This window comes from Rhinoraja longicauda, chromosome 4, assembly GCF_053455715.1.
Source record: "Rhinoraja longicauda isolate Sanriku21f chromosome 4, sRhiLon1.1, whole genome shotgun sequence".
NCBI lineage: Eukaryota > Metazoa > Chordata > Chondrichthyes > Rajiformes > Arhynchobatidae > Rhinoraja > Rhinoraja longicauda.
Window position 1 is genome coordinate 19,356,492 of NC_135956.1, and position 18,151 is coordinate 19,374,642.

An 18,151-nucleotide genomic window follows, 5' to 3' on the forward strand; every position below is an offset into this window, starting at 1 on the left:
GCCGGACTCCTTGCCAGAGGCCCGGGCACCGTCACTGCCCTCAGGTAGGCTGTCCCCCCCCAACAGTACTTAAACAGGAGTACTTATTTCCAAGGGGTACAGCCACCGGGGTACTCCCTAGTCCCTGCCTCTGCTCCTTGCCCCCCCTAACCGTGACCCACTTGTCTACCTCCCGTGGTCTTGGAGTGACCACCTCTCTGTAACTCCTATCTATAACCTCCTCACTCTCCCTGACCAGACGGAAGTCATCAATCTGCCGCTCCAGGTTCCTAATACGGTCCCTTAGGAGCCCCATCTCGTCACACCTGGCGCAGATGTGGATGTCTGGAAGATTATCAGACTCCCAGATTCCCCACATTCGACACCCAGAACAATAAACTGCCCTGGCACTCATACTCCCCAAACAAAGCCCCGTGCTCGGTTTACTAAACCTACCGCCCGGCCGCTGCTCCAACCGCCCACCCAAAAGAACTGAGTGATCTCCTGGGAGAGGCGAAAAACCGGATAAAAAACCCAGGCCAATTTGGGGGAAAAAAATCCGGGAAATTCCTCTCCGACCCCAAGCTAAGCGATCGAAACTTGTCCGGGAGATCACACAGGTCTTACTCCTTACTATCCCCACACAATCCCCACACAATACTTCCCAAGCAACACAGCTTGGTCTGCTCCTGCTGCTGATTGCTGCTGCTGCTACTTGCTGCTGATTGCTGCTACTGCTGCTGATTGCTGCTTCTACTGCTGATTGTGGTTTAGTTTAGAGATAAAGCCCACAAAGTCTGCAACGACCAGCGATCCATGCACATTGACATTATGCCTCCAGCAGTTTTGTTTTTTTTGCTCCAGTTTGCAGCATTTGCAATCTTTTGTGTCTATTTCCTCTCCGAACATCCCCCTCCCATGACATGGTCTTGTCTCACAATGTCGATACATCCCTTTTGTATTCAAAGATGCTGTTTGATCAACTGAAATCTTCAGCAGTTAATTTTTCTTCATGTTTTAATTTGTCTACGAAAATAGACAACTCTTGTCATTTGATGATGTTATAGGATCCTTCCTGCTGACTAACAGTCTACTAAGATCTAGCATTTTACTACGATCTCAGAGGTTAAAGGGTGGATTAATCTCGGCACTAATAAAGCTTATTGTACCAAAATCCAATATCTACTACTTTAACTTAACCTGGTAATTTTACTGGTGAAGCTTTGCTGTTCTGATATGTTAATTGATCTCATTATACATATGTTTCAAAATTAAAGGAAAATAAACTACTTAAAATTTTCTAAAGAGAATTAATTAATCATAACCAGGGGTTAACTATAGAACTTTTCACAATTTCTTGTTTTTTTCTAACAACATTTTTTTAATTGAAATAAACTTTTGTTTAAGTGGCATCTTCTATACAATGATTGAAGAGAGAAAGACACCTGAAGGAACTAGTTACTTTCTATCGAACATCTCTCATTAAAATAAGTACATTTTCTTTAACGCTTTTCCTTGTGTGATATGTGCAAGAAGGGCGGGAGGGAAAATTATTCCCCGTTCACTTGCATCAAACACACGTGAAATATCCCAACATTCTGTTCCAGTAAATCGATAGTGCGTTTAGCTTCTCCCTCTGCTATTTAACCTTTGTCCACTCACCTCCCTGCCCTGCTATGTCAATTTTACTTACTTTAGTTTAGTTTAGAGACACAGCGCAGAAACAGGCCCTTCGGTCCACCGAGTCCACACTGACCAGCGATCCCCGCACATTAACACTATCCTTATACATTTAGTTAACATTGATTAGCAGCATCAACCTCAAGTCAGCATGTGCTATTACCTGCCTATTTATTTCTGAGAAACTAATGGCAACATTCAATTAAACCTACACAAGTTTATTCCCCACCCAAACAGTGGTTTGTATTGAGATCTGCTTTCCATGAGGTTGACCACACTTGGGTAGTTTGGCCAAGGCTTTATTCTTTACATGTGAGCCTTAATAATGAGTATCAATGATCTACTTGGCTAATTGGCTTCTCAAACACTTTCACTGGCCAGTGTTCTGGACCAAGAATCCTGCCTGATCAATTGTTTTATCTACCTTCTAGAGCTTCCTCTCCATCAAATCCATTGTATAATTTTAACCAACTCGATTTTACTTTTTTTTTTAATGCATGTATACTTCTTGTGATTCAGAAACGTCTGTTTTCGTTTTTGTATTGTAGGCAGAGACAGATTTTCGAAACATTATTTAACGTTGACTATGTCATGAAGGTAAATAAATAACTCCTTTATTATTATCTGCTACATGCTGGAAAATAATTTCTCAAAATCTATATATATCAAAGACATGACTTTCTTTTCGTTATTGTTTCGCTTACTTTATCTTAGGCAAAGTCAATCAGAGAATTTGATGAACGGTTTACATCAGTGATGTTTGGTTATAAGACAAATGCTGATTACTACAAAGATGCCAGTCCTTACCATAAACTGAAGTCTATTGAAGTTCCTGTCCTGTGCTTAAATGCATTAGATGATGTCTTCTCACCAGCTTATGGTAAGCTAAAATGTTGCTGAACCTATTAATTCTACAGTGTTAGACAGAGGACAGTATTTAAATTTACTAATCTATGGTAGGAAATGCATAATTTTCTATGTATAGTTACATATCGTGGATCAATGGATTCCATGACAGCAAATGGTTTTGTGGAATGTGAGATCAAAATTATTCACCTGAAATCCATTTTAAGCATCAATAATTGATCTATTAAATTAATGTTAATGTTAGTCATGGCGTGATAGAGTCATACAGCGTGCAAACAGGCCCATCGGCCCAACTTGCCCACGCCGATTAACATGCCCCATCTACACTAGTCTGCTGCCTGCATTTGGCCCATAACCCTCTAAACCTGTCCAATCCATGTACCTGTCCAAATGTTGCTTAAACGCTGTGATAGTAACAAAGTACCAAGTGTTATTATTAATTTGCATTTATTGCATTGTGCTGATGCAAACAGATCTTTAAAACACTGAAAAATTCAGCAGACTTAACATTTGGAAAACTGTAATGGAAATTGGGACAGACAACATAAGTCACAGGCTAGATGAAAAGGCAGATATAAGAAATAATTATTTTCATTCACTGCTTAACTGCAAGAGTGATCAACAGGTCTTCTCCTTGGAAAATGAAATAATAAATATATCACTTCATTTATTCATAGCATTATACATAGCATTTTTTCATTATTCATAAGTGGAGTGTGAGAAAAGTGTGTAAGCTATTAATTACCTCCTATCCTTAACTGCTTTGAAAGGGCAGAAAGAACTCTTTCGCTAAATAGCTGAACCGCACTCCTTATAGTGAAGATACCCCTGCAATGTTTGTCTTGATCATCCAGCCTAACTGGCACTTACTACGGTAAAATAAGGTACTTACCATCATTTCTAGTCAAACGTTGGCTGACCTGGCAAATTCAATTGCCAGTTGTTGACCTGATCACTTTCTAACTGCCCACTAACTGATAAATCTGGTTCCTTGCCACTCCTTTTATCGGTAAGCAGTTCATGTCATTTTGCAATTTGTTTCTACCAATTTTTGGCTAAATGGACCCGCTGAATGACAAGAAGTCTCCAGGTGACTCAGACTCCATCCTTTCATGAGAAGCCATTTGGCCCCTCAAGAATATTCATTCAATGTTATTTTACTTCAACATAATTTTCCTCTTTGCCTGCATTTTCCTTCATACCATTAATATTCAGAAAGCTAGCCTCCTTAATGTCTCCTCATACCCACCACCACAGGAACCTGTGTGGTGAGCCTTTACTGCACTCCTTCTGCAGCATGTAGAAGCATTCATTACGCAATACAGGGTGGAAACAGGCCAACTTGCCCACACCACCCAACTTGTCCCAGTGCCACTAGTCCTACCTGCCAATGTTTGGCCCATATTCCTCCAAACCAGTCCTATCAATGTACCTGTCTAGCTGTCTTTTAAACATTGGGATAGTCCCTGGCTCAACTACCTCCTCTGGCAGCTTGTTCCATACACCCATCACCCTTTGTGTGAAAAAGTTACCCTTCAGATTCCTATTAAATCTTTTCCCCTTCATCTTAAATCTATGTCCTCTGGTCCTCAATTCCCCTACCCTGGGCAAGAGACTCTGTGCAACTACCTGATCTACTCCTCTCATGATTTTATACACCTCTATGAGATCACCTCATCCTCCTGCTCTTCAAGGAATAGTGTCCCAGCCAAATCAACCTCTCCCTATAGCTCAGACCCCCTAGTCCTGGCAACATCCTCGTAAATTCCTTAGGAAAGATCACCATTTTACCATTTTACCTCTTTACCATTTAAAGAAACAACTCAGCATTTCTATTTATACCACTAAAATGCAAAGCCTGACTTTTTTCTATTTCATTATCCATCGCCATTTTACAAACTCACTTCATCTGTTCATATCTCCTTGAAGCCTCTTTACATCCTCATTAATACTCACATTTCCACATTCTATTTCTTAAACAATCTTGGAAATATTATATTGTGTCCCCTTAGCCAAATTATTGATGGAATGCTTAGGGCGACATTTTACAATCATCAAGTAACTTGCCAGCAGGCCTTTGGGTTGCAGGAGAAACCAGAGCACCAGAGAGCAACCCATGGGGTGATGGGGAAAATGTGCAAACTACACTCAGACAGCACCTGAACCAGGATTGAACCTGGGTGATTGGAGCTGTACAGCAGTAGTTTAATTGCTGCACCACTGTGTGTGGACATTCAGAACAAGATTTGAGTGCAGGTCCAAGGATATCTTGCTACAATCGTACAGGGCCTTAGTGAGACCGCATCTTGAACATTGTGTGTAGATTTGGTTTCCATATCTAAGATGCACTTGCCATGGACGTATTACAACAAAAAATGCACCTGATTGATTCCTGGACAGATGGGACGACTGCAATTGAGGAGAGATTAGATCTGTAGAGGATTTGTTTTCAGTAGAAATTCAATAATTCATTGGTTGTGCAGCATCTTTGGAGAAAAGGGTGACGTTTCGGGTTGAGACCCTTCTTCTGACTCTGACGGAGCATTTTGTGTTCGGTGTAAACCGGCATTTGCAGTTCCTTCCTACACAGTTCATTGGTTGTGATGGTAATCCATTTATTTTGGATAGACTGGCACCACACTTCAAATAGTAAGGAGGGGCATCACAGAAAATGCATTAAACACATGATTGTATGACAGAACTTAATGGTATGTCATACAGAAAATGTAATCTAAACAATTCAACGCAAGTATTTTAAATTAAAATTTATTTTACCATTAACACCATTAAATTGCAATGTAATGTGTGAAAGTGTTTGTGCAAGTGATGGCTTGGTGGCACAGCGGTAGAGTTGTTGCCTTACAGCGTCAGAGACCCGGGACCGATCCCGACTACGGGTACTGTCTGTACAGAGTTTGTACGTTCCCCCCTTGACCGCGTGGGTTTTCTCTGAGATCTTCAGTTACCTCCCATACTCCAAAGACGACATATAGGTTTGTAGGTTAATTGGTTTGGTAGAAATGTAAAATTGTCCCTAGTGTGTGTAGGATAGTCTTAATGTGCGAGGGTCGCTGGTCGGTGCGGATTCGGTGGGCCGAAGGGCCTGTTTCCGTGCTGTATCTCTAAACTAAAGTGGAAATGAGCTTATCTTCTGAGCATTGTTCCTCACCTGTTAGCAATTTTCTTAATTTGTTGCATGACAATAATAATTTCATGAATGACTCCTCAGGCATTTATATTTCTTTCAGCCATACCTATGCAATCTGCCAAACTGAATCCAAATGTTGCACTACTACTAACTGCACATGGTGGTCACATCGGCTTCCTGGAAGGAATATTTCCTCGACAAATGACTTACATGGACAGACTCTTCAAACAGTTTATACAAGCGGTTTTTGAGCACAAGGACGAACTGAAAAGTGCATAACTCTTCAAATCTGTTCATTCCACTTCTTCATATCTATCATCTGCACCCAAACTGTTGCAAAATCCTTAAACTGCACCTTGAACACATTATGAAGTACATATTTACTTGTACCATCATGCATTTAAAATTCCTGGCTGCCTTTTACTTTTAACAATTCACCCAAAACCTAACAGAGGTGAATGACAAAGAGTCGAGATTAATATAAATCACACTAAATCTCCATTTATGCACAAAGATCTTTACTTAATAAAACGAGTTATTTTTTGTTAATTTAAAATATTCAAGTTTTCATTTTGTATAATCATTTTCTGATAACAGAAACTTATCATGATTGTTCATTTTTGCACGTCCAGTTGACATTGAACTTTAACAATGTCCATATTTTAACAATCGTTTAAAATATTCCGTGCCATCATTTAATATGAGAGTGATTTTAATTGGTCTTTAAACCATATTTGCAATTCATAAAATAGTACCGTTCAGAAAAGAATATGACTTTGTAGCACTTTTTATTTTGCACTGATCCAGTCATAGCAACTGGCTGCATTTTGGATCTCTGGGAGAATTATAGTACTCTGAATTTACGTTAAACATTGTTTTTATAATTATTCTTAAGGCAGAATCAGATACTGCCAAGGCAAATTCTTGCCTGAAACGGAATGCAAATTAGTACAGGCTGTTTTTTAAAAAAAATTGGGGTTTGATTTATTTATTTTGAAAATGTTAACTTATGTTGATTGTGCCAATGGCAAATTCCTTTAAAACAATAAAAATCAAAAGCTAACTCTGAATTGCACAATAGCTGAAATATACCACAGCGAACCCAATATAATTGACCCAAAGCTTTGGTATTTACATAGTCCATGGTGATGAATTCGCAAAGAGTGAGTTTACATACTTTGTTAATGTGTTAACAGATCCAATACTTACTGTGACCTTCTCTTCCAGGGGATATAATATTGAATTAATTTATCACAAATCCAGCATTATATTTATCAAATGGATTGTAATAAACATATTTTGAGAAATGTCGTACAAAACTAGACCATATTTAAGATATTTACTATATATTCATGAAAAAATATATTTTTTAATCCGAGTATTGTTGTTTATATCAGAACAAATATTGTGAATTCAACAAAAATGTGAAACCAAGGTGCCACCTACTGTTTCAAAATCTGGATGACCGATGTTCCCAAATATTTAAAGTAGAACTATTCAATCTTTAGCCAAGATTTTAAACTAAAATGGGAACATCATGGTAAGTTCTTTGTTATTGGTGGTATTGTTTATTTGAAACTGTTATTACAGGCTATGCACCTTTTAACCTGTCTAATGTGGTACCAAATCCAACTGAAATTCGGTTGCATCTTAATGTTTATGGGTAGACATGAGAACCTTTATCCATACAACGTGAACAATCAGTGCCTAATGAGTGGATCATCAATACACAAGATGACTAACTCTAAGAACAACACATCTACCCCCACTTACACTACAGCTGCCAAAATGTGTCGGGATGGGAAGGTATGGGTACATTACCCAAACAACCCACAGCAAATGACTAAAACTTTTGCAGATGGGCAAGGTAACACATTTTGGGTTTTAATACAGGGACAGTCTGTACCAGTTTATTTAGATTTGGGGAAAATTATGTGGGCGTGAATAAGATATTTTACTGAAAATAAGAGCAGATATTATTTTTCTATGCACTTAATTGTTTTCCTAAGCGAGCCTGCTTGCTTGACATAGAGGCTGTTAACAGACAACTGTTTTATCTGAAAAGCATGTTAGCCCTAACATTTAACCTCACAGAATATGCATGGTTTTGAAATTAAGTACATAAAGTATAGTTTTGTTTAGTGTATTATCATCATGTATTCTGAGGTACAGCGAAAAGCTTTTTGCTGCATGCCATTCAATCAAAGAAGACTATATATAGTTACAATCAAGCCATCCACAGCGCATTGATACAGAATAAAGCGTATAACATTGATTGCAAGATAAAGTCCGATTATAGATAGTTCAAAGGTCTCCAATGAGGTCAGGACTGTAGTCTAGCTAGTGAGAGGACGGTCCAGTTGCCTGATAACAGCTGGGAAGAAATTGTCCCTGAATATGGAAATATGCTTTTTCAAACTTCTGCACCTCTTATCTGATTTAGTTTAGTTTTTAGTTTAGAGATACAGCACAGAAACAGGCCCTTCAGCCCACCAAGTCTGTGCCGACCAGCGATCCCCACACATTAACACTATCCTACACATACTAGGCACAGACAATTTATACTTATACCAAGCCATTTAACCTACCAACCAGTACGTCTTTGGAGAATGGGAGGAAACCATCCTTGTTTCAAATGTACACTGGCATCACCCCCCTGCCTCCTACACCTGTGCAGAACACGTTGATTTCATTAACTTTAACACTAACTTCCACGCAGCCCTCAAATTCACTAGGATTATTTCTGACATCTCTCTTCCCTTTCTTGATCTCTCCGTCTCCATCGCAAGGGACAGATATGGATACCACAAATCCACCGACTCCCAGTTATCTGGGCTACACCTCCTCCCATGCTGCCCTTTGTAAAGATCTAGCCCCTACTCTCAATTTCCCTACTTTGGCGCATCTGTGCCCAAGATGAGACTTTCCATTCTCGGACATCTGAGATGTTGGTCATTTTAAACTGAAGTGTATGGGAACTTCTTCTTGCAGAGGCTGATTAATTTTTGGAACGTTCTATCCCTGAGGGTGCAGAGATAGAGCGCTTTAAATATTTGAAGGTCTGGGGAATTCAGGTCTATGGGCAACTGGCACAGAAGAGTATTTGATGCCTGGAGCCTTGGAGGTATGAACATAATTAATGCAGGGCAGGCTTGAGGGGCTAGGGAGCCTACTGCTGTTTCTGTATTCTTATGATCATAGCATAGAATTGATAACGGGATGAAGAAAACATAATTCAGTCACACATTCTTTTGTATTTTGGGTTAGCCGGCACAAGCCTAACAAATATATCTTCCAATTATTGTCCTATACAGAGGGCATAGATTTTATCTAATCTTTGATTGTTTTTTGTGTTTTTAATGAAAGATGAGTATCTTTGACTAGCTTACTTACCAAAGAGCATATTTTGAAAATCCAGTGACTCCTCTGCAGAGATATTTAAGATGGAGACAAAAGGAACTGCAGATGCCTGAATCTGAGTAAAACACAAGGTGCTGAAGTAATTCGGCAGGTCAGGCAGCATCTGTGGAAGGAATGGACAAGTGATGTCTTGGGTCAAGGCCCTTCTTCAGCGTGGGCAATGTTTTGAATCAGAACCCTTCTTTAAATTTAAAATAGTCATTAGAAAAGACATCTTTGAGTGAGTTTCTCAAGCAGACCAAAGCACCAAAATGTTTTCTGTATAACTACACATGATTTGCATGATTTATTCATTTGTCCACATTATTGGGTCGTCAAAATTTATGCCCAATTTTATTTTTCTGCAGCCATTTATCTCGGCCACATAATTTATAGCACGGTTCTAAAAATCCCATTAAACATGTATTAATACCATTACATGGATCTTTTTGTTTAGTTGATACATCTGTTATAAATATTGATGGGTTGCTTGTCGGTTGCTAGTCTCTTCAGCATGTCAGAATGTTAAAGTTTGTTTTCTCTAGACAGACAACTTAAATACTTAAACTCTTTCAAGAGTTTTCTGTCAGCTACAGGTAACATTATCGCTCTCTTGCAAACAAATGACTCTCTGGGTTAGCAAGTTATCAATATTTTTAAGAATAAAGAAGAATCAAAGGTCACAGCAAGTTAGTACTCCTTGTGAAAAATTAGATTTTATACCCACCCATTGACCGGTCATCTAAAGCTGATATCTCTTTGCGTGCTCTTCGCTAAGAACTATAGTCTGTACTCTCCAACTTCCCCTTTGCTCTATCTATTTTACTTGAGTTTGAACTAATTGTATCGATATATGGTGTATCTGATCTGTTTGGATAGCATGCAAATCAAAGCTAGTTGATACATGTGATAATAATAAACCTAAACCAAGATATTTTTTCCACAATTCAAATACCATGTATATTTTTTGGGAATCAAATAGCCACCAGGTGGTGCACTATGCTCAGTTTAGATCTAATCACAATACCGCAAATAAATCCAGAAATTTAATGGTGTAGTGCTGTAAATCACCGATAGTAAAATGAAACTGAATCACCATGAAGAAACGAGGGACTGCAGATACTAGTTTACAAAAAAAGACACATAGTGCGGGAGTAACTCAGCGGGTCAGGCAGCATCTGGATAGGTAATGTAATAATAATAATAATAATGCATTACATTTATATAGCGCTATTCAAACACTCAAAGACGCTTTACAGGGATTTCTAGAACATAGAGAAGTGAATAAATAGATAAATAAGTAAACGAACAGAAAAAGGAGACAGAAGGTGGGTGGTTGAGGGCAGTGCTGAACAGGTGAGACTTCAGTGATGTTTTGAATGTGGTGAGTGAGGAGGAGTCTCTGATGGTTTGGGGTAGTGAGTTCCATAGGGTGGGAGCAGCGATGGAGAAAGCCCTGTCCCCCCAGGATCTGAGTTTGGTCCGGATGGGGGGGACAGGAGATTGGCAGCAGCAGAGCGGAGGGTGCAGGTGGGAGTGTGCCTGTGGAGGAGGTCAGTCAGGTAGGATGGGGCCAGGTTATGGAGGGCTTTGTAGGTCATGAGGAGGATTTTGTACTGGATTCTCTGGGGGATGGGGAGCCAGTGGAGTTTGTAAAGGACGGGGGTGATATGGTCACGGATCGGGGAGTGGGTGAGTAGACGGGCAGCGGAGTTTTGAATGTACTGAAGCCTACCAATGATTTTTGAGGGTGAGCCATAGAGGAGGCTGTCGCAGCAGTCCAGACGGGAGGCGATGAAGGCGCGGATGAGGGCCTCCGCAGCTGTGGAGGAGAGGGATGGACGGAGACGGGCAATGTCCTCGAGGTGGAAGAAGGCCGCCTTTGCGATGTGTTTGATGTGTTTGTCGAAGGAGAGGGTTTGATCAAAGATGACTCCAAGATTCCGGATGTGAGGGGAGGTGGACACCGGGAGACCATCAATATTGAGGATGAAGTTTTGGGTGGACCTGGTGAGCGTCCCTGGACCAACGATGATGATCTCAGATTTGCCGCAGCTGTAAGACCCTAAATGTAAGACCCTTTAGACCCTTAATTACACCGTTTTGTGGTCATCCTAGTGCACCTCTCACACGATAACTGTGCTCACACCAAGTTTTTGTGCTTGCACAGGTCCCAATATATTTCACGTTCCCCTTTTCCCCGACTCTCAGTCTGACGAAGGGTCTCGGCCGGAAACGTCACCTATTCCTTTTCTCCAGAGATGCTGCCTGACTCGTTGAGTTACTCCAGCTTGTTGTGTCTGTCTTCGGTTTAAACCAGCATCTGCAGTTCCTCCCTACCCAGGCGATCTACATGCAGTGACTAGGCCTCCGGCATTGTAAAACAAAGCTTCGTGCCCTGTGCTTTCAGAAGAACTTTTCAACTGATTTTAAAATTTCATGTGTGTTTAAATAATGATGTTTTCATATAAAATGCTAATTCTTTAAAAAATCAGTAGATTTAAATTCATTAAGACATTAATATTGCTTAAAATACAGTGAAAATACAAACACCATGTATCGTTGGTTACTTTTCCATGCATATCAGTGAGCTCTTGCAAGAAAATAAAGCCACACTTGACCAAAGCTGAAGGCCCAGGAACAAACATCCCCGGCATTCCCTCTCTCTCTCTCCCTCCCCTACCCAAGTCGCATCAGCTTCTCGTTTTCACCCAACAGCCAACAATGGCCTGTTTCCTTTATCATCGTAACCTTTTTGCATACCTTTCATTCATTGTTCTTTATCTTTCTACATCATCGTCTATATCTCTCGTTTCTCTTACCCCTAACTAGTCTGAAGGTCTTGACCCAAAACATCATCCATTCCTTCTCTCTAGAGATGCTGCCTGTCCCGCTGAGTTACTCCAGTTTTTGTGTCAATCTGAATCAGCATCTTATGGAACCAGCTTTGGACCCAGTGCTCCATTTTGTTCACTGAAATATACAGAAGTGAAAGTAACAAATGTGCTAAAATGCTGACTAAAATGAACCAGTACTTCTACACAAAATCATTAGCAAACAATCAGCATTATCCAGCGCATTATTTTCAGAAAGGAATGCGATTATAACTAGTTCTGGTTAAATTGTACCTCTTTAAATATTCATCCAGACTTTTGTAATGCACTTTTTTTCTGGTTCAATAACTTTAGGCGTGACTATAGAAGGGGTGTAAAAAGAATGTGCTCAATAGTCCCATAACTTGTGATAAGATTAATATGTTGCTGGTGAAGCTGCAGGTTTTTTTGACTGCAGTCGCCATGAGATTCAATTTCCCTCCCCTTCATGTACATTTGCCTTACAAATAAACAAGCCATCTCTGAATAACACACATTTCATCTCATCATATAGTCACGTTTCAGAGCCAAAGTGAATGACCGTTCATCTATTCACTGACATAGATTTGTGATTATGAGGCTATAATAAAAAATGCATTCACACCAAAGGCCACACAGGATATATTTTTGCACATAACTCCTTTCAACATTGCACTAGAAGCATCTCCTATTCAAATAGGTATTAAGTACTGGGAATATCATCCCTTTTATCATCATGCAACAGCTGTGAATGGCAGAAAGACAATACACAAGACCTTTAGCTGGAGCAAAAATCATAATCTTGATAATTACTGAACACAATCTTCTCATGTGACTGATGAAATAAAGTTAGTGTATGTGTATGAGATATATATGTAGTCTTGTCATTATTAATCTATAAACTCTCAGGTAAGCCATTTATTTACAGAATCTGCATCACTATGGAGGACTATTATATCCTCTGTCTGGGGTACATTTGACAAAATATGTGGAAGATTGGGGTGGATTAGGGGCAAACAGTGATATTAGGCAAGGAATGTAACCATAGGATGCAGCTTGTTAAATAACCACCTGCACTGTATCTGAGACTTATACAAGATGTTCACTTCTTTATCTCACACCAATTATATGTGTTATGTGAATACTGCAGTTTTATTCGTTCTAATGTTGGGGAAAAAAAAAGTAAAGTGTGTTCTCTTGCTGTTTGTCACAGAATCTGGGTGCTTTTTGTGTTGTATGTGGATGCAAATTGCACCCATATCACAACTTGTTAATAGAAACAAGGAACTCTGAAGAAGGGTCTCGATCCAAAACGTCACCCATTCCTTCTCTCCAGAGATGCTGCCTGTCCCGCTGAGTTACTCCAGCATTTTGTGCCTAACTGTAGATGCAGGTTGACACAAAAGTCCTGGAATTAATCAAAGGTAGACACAAAATGCTGGAGTAACTCAGCGGCACAGGCAGCATCTCTGGAGAAGGAAGGGGTGACATTTCGGGTCGAGACCATTCTTCAGACTGATGTCAGGGGAGTGGGCGGTTCAGATATAAAATGTAGTTGGAGCCAGTAAGACTGGTGGGAGAACTGGGAAGGGGGAGGTTTAGATCAGTCACTATATTCCTGATCCATGTTGGGTGTTCGAACTGACTTCCTATGGAATGTGTCTGGTGCATGCATGGTTGGATCTTTACTGATAAGATGTTAGAATATTCGAGAGGGACTCTGTTCAGCCTCCAATGCTTATGGCTAATAAAGAACTTTATATGAAGTTAAACGTCTCATCGTCATTAGAACTTCATACATGTTGTCAGAAGTGGGATACGAACCCATGCCTCCAGTCGGAGTATGATTCCACGAGAACTAGGTATTGTTGATTGTGCCAATCAAAGATGTCAGTCGCCACCAGGGACCAAGGCAATTCGGGAATTGGATGTAGCAGAAGTGGTTCTCTTTGCTGGTGTGGCTTTGTGCTGTTGCACACGGGGCAAGATTATACCCTCTAGTGGATGTTATCTGTCATTGCCGGCCAGAAAACAATGGAGCCGCGTGGATGGGCTTGTTTAGGATGGTTACTGGCATGCCGAAGATGTAGTCATTGAACTTGGCGCACGCAAAGACCACTGCAAGCAACTCCATTTCGATCTGTGCATATCTAGTCTCAGTGTCTGTCATTATCCTGGAAGCATACGCGACAAGCTTTCCTTCCTGCAGGCATGCCGTGCCAAGGCCGTACTGAGAAGCATCCCAAGTGAGTGTGACAGGCTTATTTACGTCGAAATAGGACAGTGTTGGAGGACACGACATCTGTCTTTGTGTCTTTGTGGGTGAGCTGCCGTAGGGGTGACGACAGTTCGCTGAAATGTGGAATGAATTTCCCAAGGTAATTGACCATCCCGAAAAATCTCTGCAGGGCAGGGACATCTGTTGGAGCCGTCATCTCGTTGATGGCTGTTGTCTTCGAAGGATTGGCTTTGAGGCCTTCGCTTGTGAAAATATGTCCCACGAAGCTCGCCTGGTTCACGTTGAACTTGCACTTGAGGATTAAGTTTTAAGTGCACACTCCTGGCACGGTCAAGCACTTTCCTTAGGTTGGAGTCATGTTCCTTTACGTCTGTACCCGCAACGATAATGTCATCAACGATGATCGGCAGGGATAACCTTCGAAAATCTGTTCCATGGTGCGTTGGAACACCTCACTGGCCGAATTGATTCCGAATGGCATCCGGAAGAATCTGCAGCAGCCAATTGAAGTACTGAAAGTGGTAAGCATAGATGATTTGTGGTCGAGGGGAATCTGCCAGAAAGAGCTCTAGGCGTCTAGCACAGAAAACATTGTTGCTTTCCCCATGCGGGCAGCCACCTCCTCCACTGTGCGCATGGGGTGGGGTGGTCTTTTCAGAGGTCCCTAGGATTGATGCATGTACAGATCTCTTCTTTGTTCTTTTTGGTGGTTGCAACCATAGAAGACACCCAGTCTGTTGGTTCCACAACAGGCGTGATGACGCTGTGGGGACTCATAGTTAGGCCACTCCTTGGCCAAACCCTCGGCACTGAGACTGACAGGGTCTGGGCACTGCCCAGCCCACGGGGTTCTCACCAGGGGTTGTGGTGAGAGAGGAGAGTGAACATGTGTGCTGGCAGCTTGTTGTGTTAATAAAGCCATCCCGACTGAACTAACCTGGCATCTAGCCTTATTTCAGGCTGAACCGATCGCTCTCGCTACAACACCCAATATCTGCATTCTATCCAGTTCGGCTTTGACCCAGTCCTGCATATCTATGGGAATGGGATGTGCAGAACGGATAATGTGTCTCACATCTGGATCCAGTGTCATTGAATATGTTACTGGTAGCTTTCCAAGCTTGTCGGTGAAGAGATTGCTATACTCCATAAGAATTTGCTGTGACGTGTCATCTTTAGTCGGGGCCAGCTGGTGAACGACCTTGCTGAACAAAACCAGCCCCATGTCTTGACATGCTTGGAGTCCTAGCAGTGGCGCTATGTAAAACGATAGCCTATATGACTGTTCCCCTAGGTGGCACTGCAGCTTTACCCTTCCGATGGTCTTGATTTTGCTGCCACCCTATGCCACTAGAGTGGTACTGCAGACCTTTACTTGCTCGGGTTGTTTGGCATTCTGCAGACATTTGAATCCCTTTTTAGACATAACATTGCACTTGGCACCAGTGTCTATTTACATTTTGACTTCGGCACCATTAACCAGCAGAGTAATCATGGCTTTGTTATTCTTTACTCGTTGTGCCTCAACTGAATCCACTAGCAGTGTGACACCTTCATCATTGGCCATTTCTTCAGTACTGCTATCAGATGGATCAGATTGTGGTTCCGACTGTACCTGGTGAACAGGCTGCCTGTTTATCTCTCTGTTGGAAGCCAGTGGTGTAGATTTGCGGGGAAAAAAACTGCAGATGCTGGTTTAAATCGAAGGTGGACACAAAATGCTGGAGTAAGGGTGACGTTTCGGGTCGAGACCCTTCTTCAGACTGAAGAAGGGTCTCGACCCAAAACGTCACACATTCCTTCTCTCCTGAGATGCTGCCTGACCCGCTGAGTTACTCCAGCATTTTGTGTAGATTTGTAGCATCTTCTGAAATGATTGTTTCATACAGGCATTAGAAGTTCGGTCGAAAGCAGGGCATTTCTCCCTTTTTGCTGCATGATTTCCTCCACAGTTAGTACAGCCCACAATAAGTTGCATTCCAGACTTATCTGGCTGGACTCTCGTGTATGAAGTTCTAATGGCGATGAGACGTTTAACTTCATATAAAGTTCTTTATTAGCCATAAGCATTGGAGACTCCAAAAATGGAGTCCCTCTCAAACATTCTAACATCTTATCAGTACAGATCCAACCATGCATGCGCCAGACACATTCCATAGGAAGTCAGTATGAAGACCCGACATGGATCAGGAATATAGTGACTGATCTACAATGTAGATATAAAATGTAGTCGGAGCCAGTAAGACTGGACTGGTGGGAGAACTGGGAAGGGGTAGAGAGGATAGAGAGAGAGAGAGAGAGAGGGAAAGCAAGGGCTGTGTTGGATTGCAGGAGGAATCACAGAGGGGGAGCAGTGAGAGAGGATGTTGCTGAACTCTCGTCGGAGGGCAGGAGGAATCACAGAGCAGAGGGGGAGCAGTGAGGATGTTGCTGAACTCTCGTCGGAGGGGAAGTCGGAGGGCAGGAGGAATCACAGAGCAGAGGGGGAGCAGTATCCTGGAGTTAATCTGCAGGTCAGGCAGCATCTCTGGAGAACATGGATATCATATCATATCATATCATATATATATACAGCCGGAAACAGGCCCTTTCGGCCCACCAAGTAGGTGCCGTCCAGCGATCCCCGCACATTAACACTATCCTACACCCACTAGGGACAATTTTTACATTTACCCAGCCAATTAACCTACATACCTGTACGTCTTTGGAGTGTGGGAGGAAACCGAAGATCTCGGAGAAAACCCACGCAGGTCACGGGGAGAACGTACAAACTCCTTACAGTGCAGTACCCGTAGTCAGGATCGAACCTGAGTCTCCGGCGCTGCATTCGCTGTAAAGCAGCAACTCTACCGCTGCGCTACCGTGCTGCCCACGGTAGGTGACGTTTTGGGTCAGGACCCTTGTTCAGCCTTCTGATGAGGGGCTCCATGTTCTCCAGAGATGCTGCCCGACCTGCTGGATTACTCCAGCCTTTTGTGCCATAACCTCGTATTGTTTAACATGGAAATCAAGATCAATTATTTTAATTTATGCGAGTTACTTTTGGGTTTCACTCACACATCCCTGCATCATATTCCATCTCTGGCATGCTGCTGTGTTTGTGTAACACTGGGGCCTGTATGTTGATGTCCTGATGAAGTTTTCCCAATGAGCTGTTGCCGGCGTCCCAACTCCGGAGGAGCGCATGCGCGCCGCCGAGCTTGTGAGGGAGCGGGTGAGAGAGATACGCATGCGCGCCGCAAAGCTTGCGGCGGACCGTGGGAGGAGCGCGTGCGCGCTGCCGAGTCCGAGCGGGGGCGGGTGGAAGAGCGCATGCGCGCCCCCGAGCTCAGGAGAAGTGGGTGTGGTGCGCATGCGCGCTCCCGAGTCCGACCGAGAGAACGCGCATGCGCGCTGCCAGGCTCGTGCGTCGGGCGGCCGGTGTGAGCGACATGTCGGTCGCGGAAACTCAGCAGGGCGGCCGCCGAGCGGGAGTCACGGGTAATGTGTCAGCCCTCGCCGGCAGGGACGTGACAGGCTGAAAAACCCGGCCTCTCTGGCTGCTCCCTCAGCGCGCCGCACTACTCGACTTCCTCGGTGAACAAATGGCAGCACAAAAGCGGAAAGCGGCCTCCAGCCCGGCGAAGCGAGGGTGAGTGAATCTCGGCCGCGGGACAAAGCCAGAGTCCGGGTCGGGGCTCGAACCCATTGCCCAGCCAGGCCTCGGGGCAACTCGCACCTCGACCCGAGTTCGCTCCGCAATGTCAATGACCGGGTGAAAGGGCTCCTGGGGTTGTCGCCAATCGACGGCAGCTTTCTCTGCCCCAGGCACCGCCATGTTGCAGTCGTCCTCCGTTTCCGTCCCCGCTTATATTGATTTTCCGGGTGTTTTGCTTGATTTTAAATCAATTATATTGTTTGTAATGAACGGAGGCTTTATTTATATCCTTCCGTTTGAGCAACGTGTTGGTAGCGGGCAAAAGTATCGGTGTCATTTCAGGCCATGGT

General features: G+C 42.7%; 2 protein-coding genes and 1 long non-coding RNA gene across 9 annotated transcripts in view; 2 read left to right on the forward strand and 1 right to left on the reverse strand.

Annotated features, from left to right (window-relative positions):
- Positions 1-6,933, forward strand: part of abhd3 (abhydrolase domain containing 3, phospholipase) — a 44,833-nt gene extending 37,900 nt beyond the window's left edge. For all 7 annotated transcript variants that reach the window (XM_078397292.1, XM_078397298.1, XM_078397296.1 and 4 more), the window contains 3 exons: positions 2,208-2,256; positions 2,374-2,539; positions 5,775-6,933. In XM_078397292.1, the coding sequence (XP_078253418.1) occupies positions 2,208-2,256; positions 2,374-2,539; positions 5,775-5,953 (394 nt within the window). In that variant the 3' untranslated portion in view covers positions 5,954-6,933. The remainder of the gene's footprint in view (positions 1-2,207; positions 2,257-2,373; positions 2,540-5,774) is intronic.
- The window catches only part of LOC144592620 (uncharacterized), a 34,360-nt gene extending 17,026 nt beyond the window's left edge, over positions 1-17,334 (reverse strand). The window contains exons 1-2 of the long non-coding RNA XR_013547155.1: positions 17,222-17,334; positions 9,068-9,197 (exon numbers count right to left, since the gene is read on the reverse strand). This is a non-coding gene — a long non-coding RNA (uncharacterized LOC144592620). The remainder of the gene's footprint in view (positions 1-9,067; positions 9,198-17,221) is intronic.
- Positions 17,335-17,571: 237 nt separating this feature from the next.
- LOC144592621 (uncharacterized) overlaps positions 17,572-18,151 on the forward strand; it is a 33,497-nt gene continuing 32,917 nt past the window's right edge. Inside the window, exon 1 of the mRNA XM_078397300.1 lies at positions 17,572-17,795. Within this exon, the coding sequence (XP_078253426.1) occupies positions 17,749-17,795 (47 nt within the window). The 5' untranslated portion in view covers positions 17,572-17,748. The remainder of the gene's footprint in view (positions 17,796-18,151) is intronic.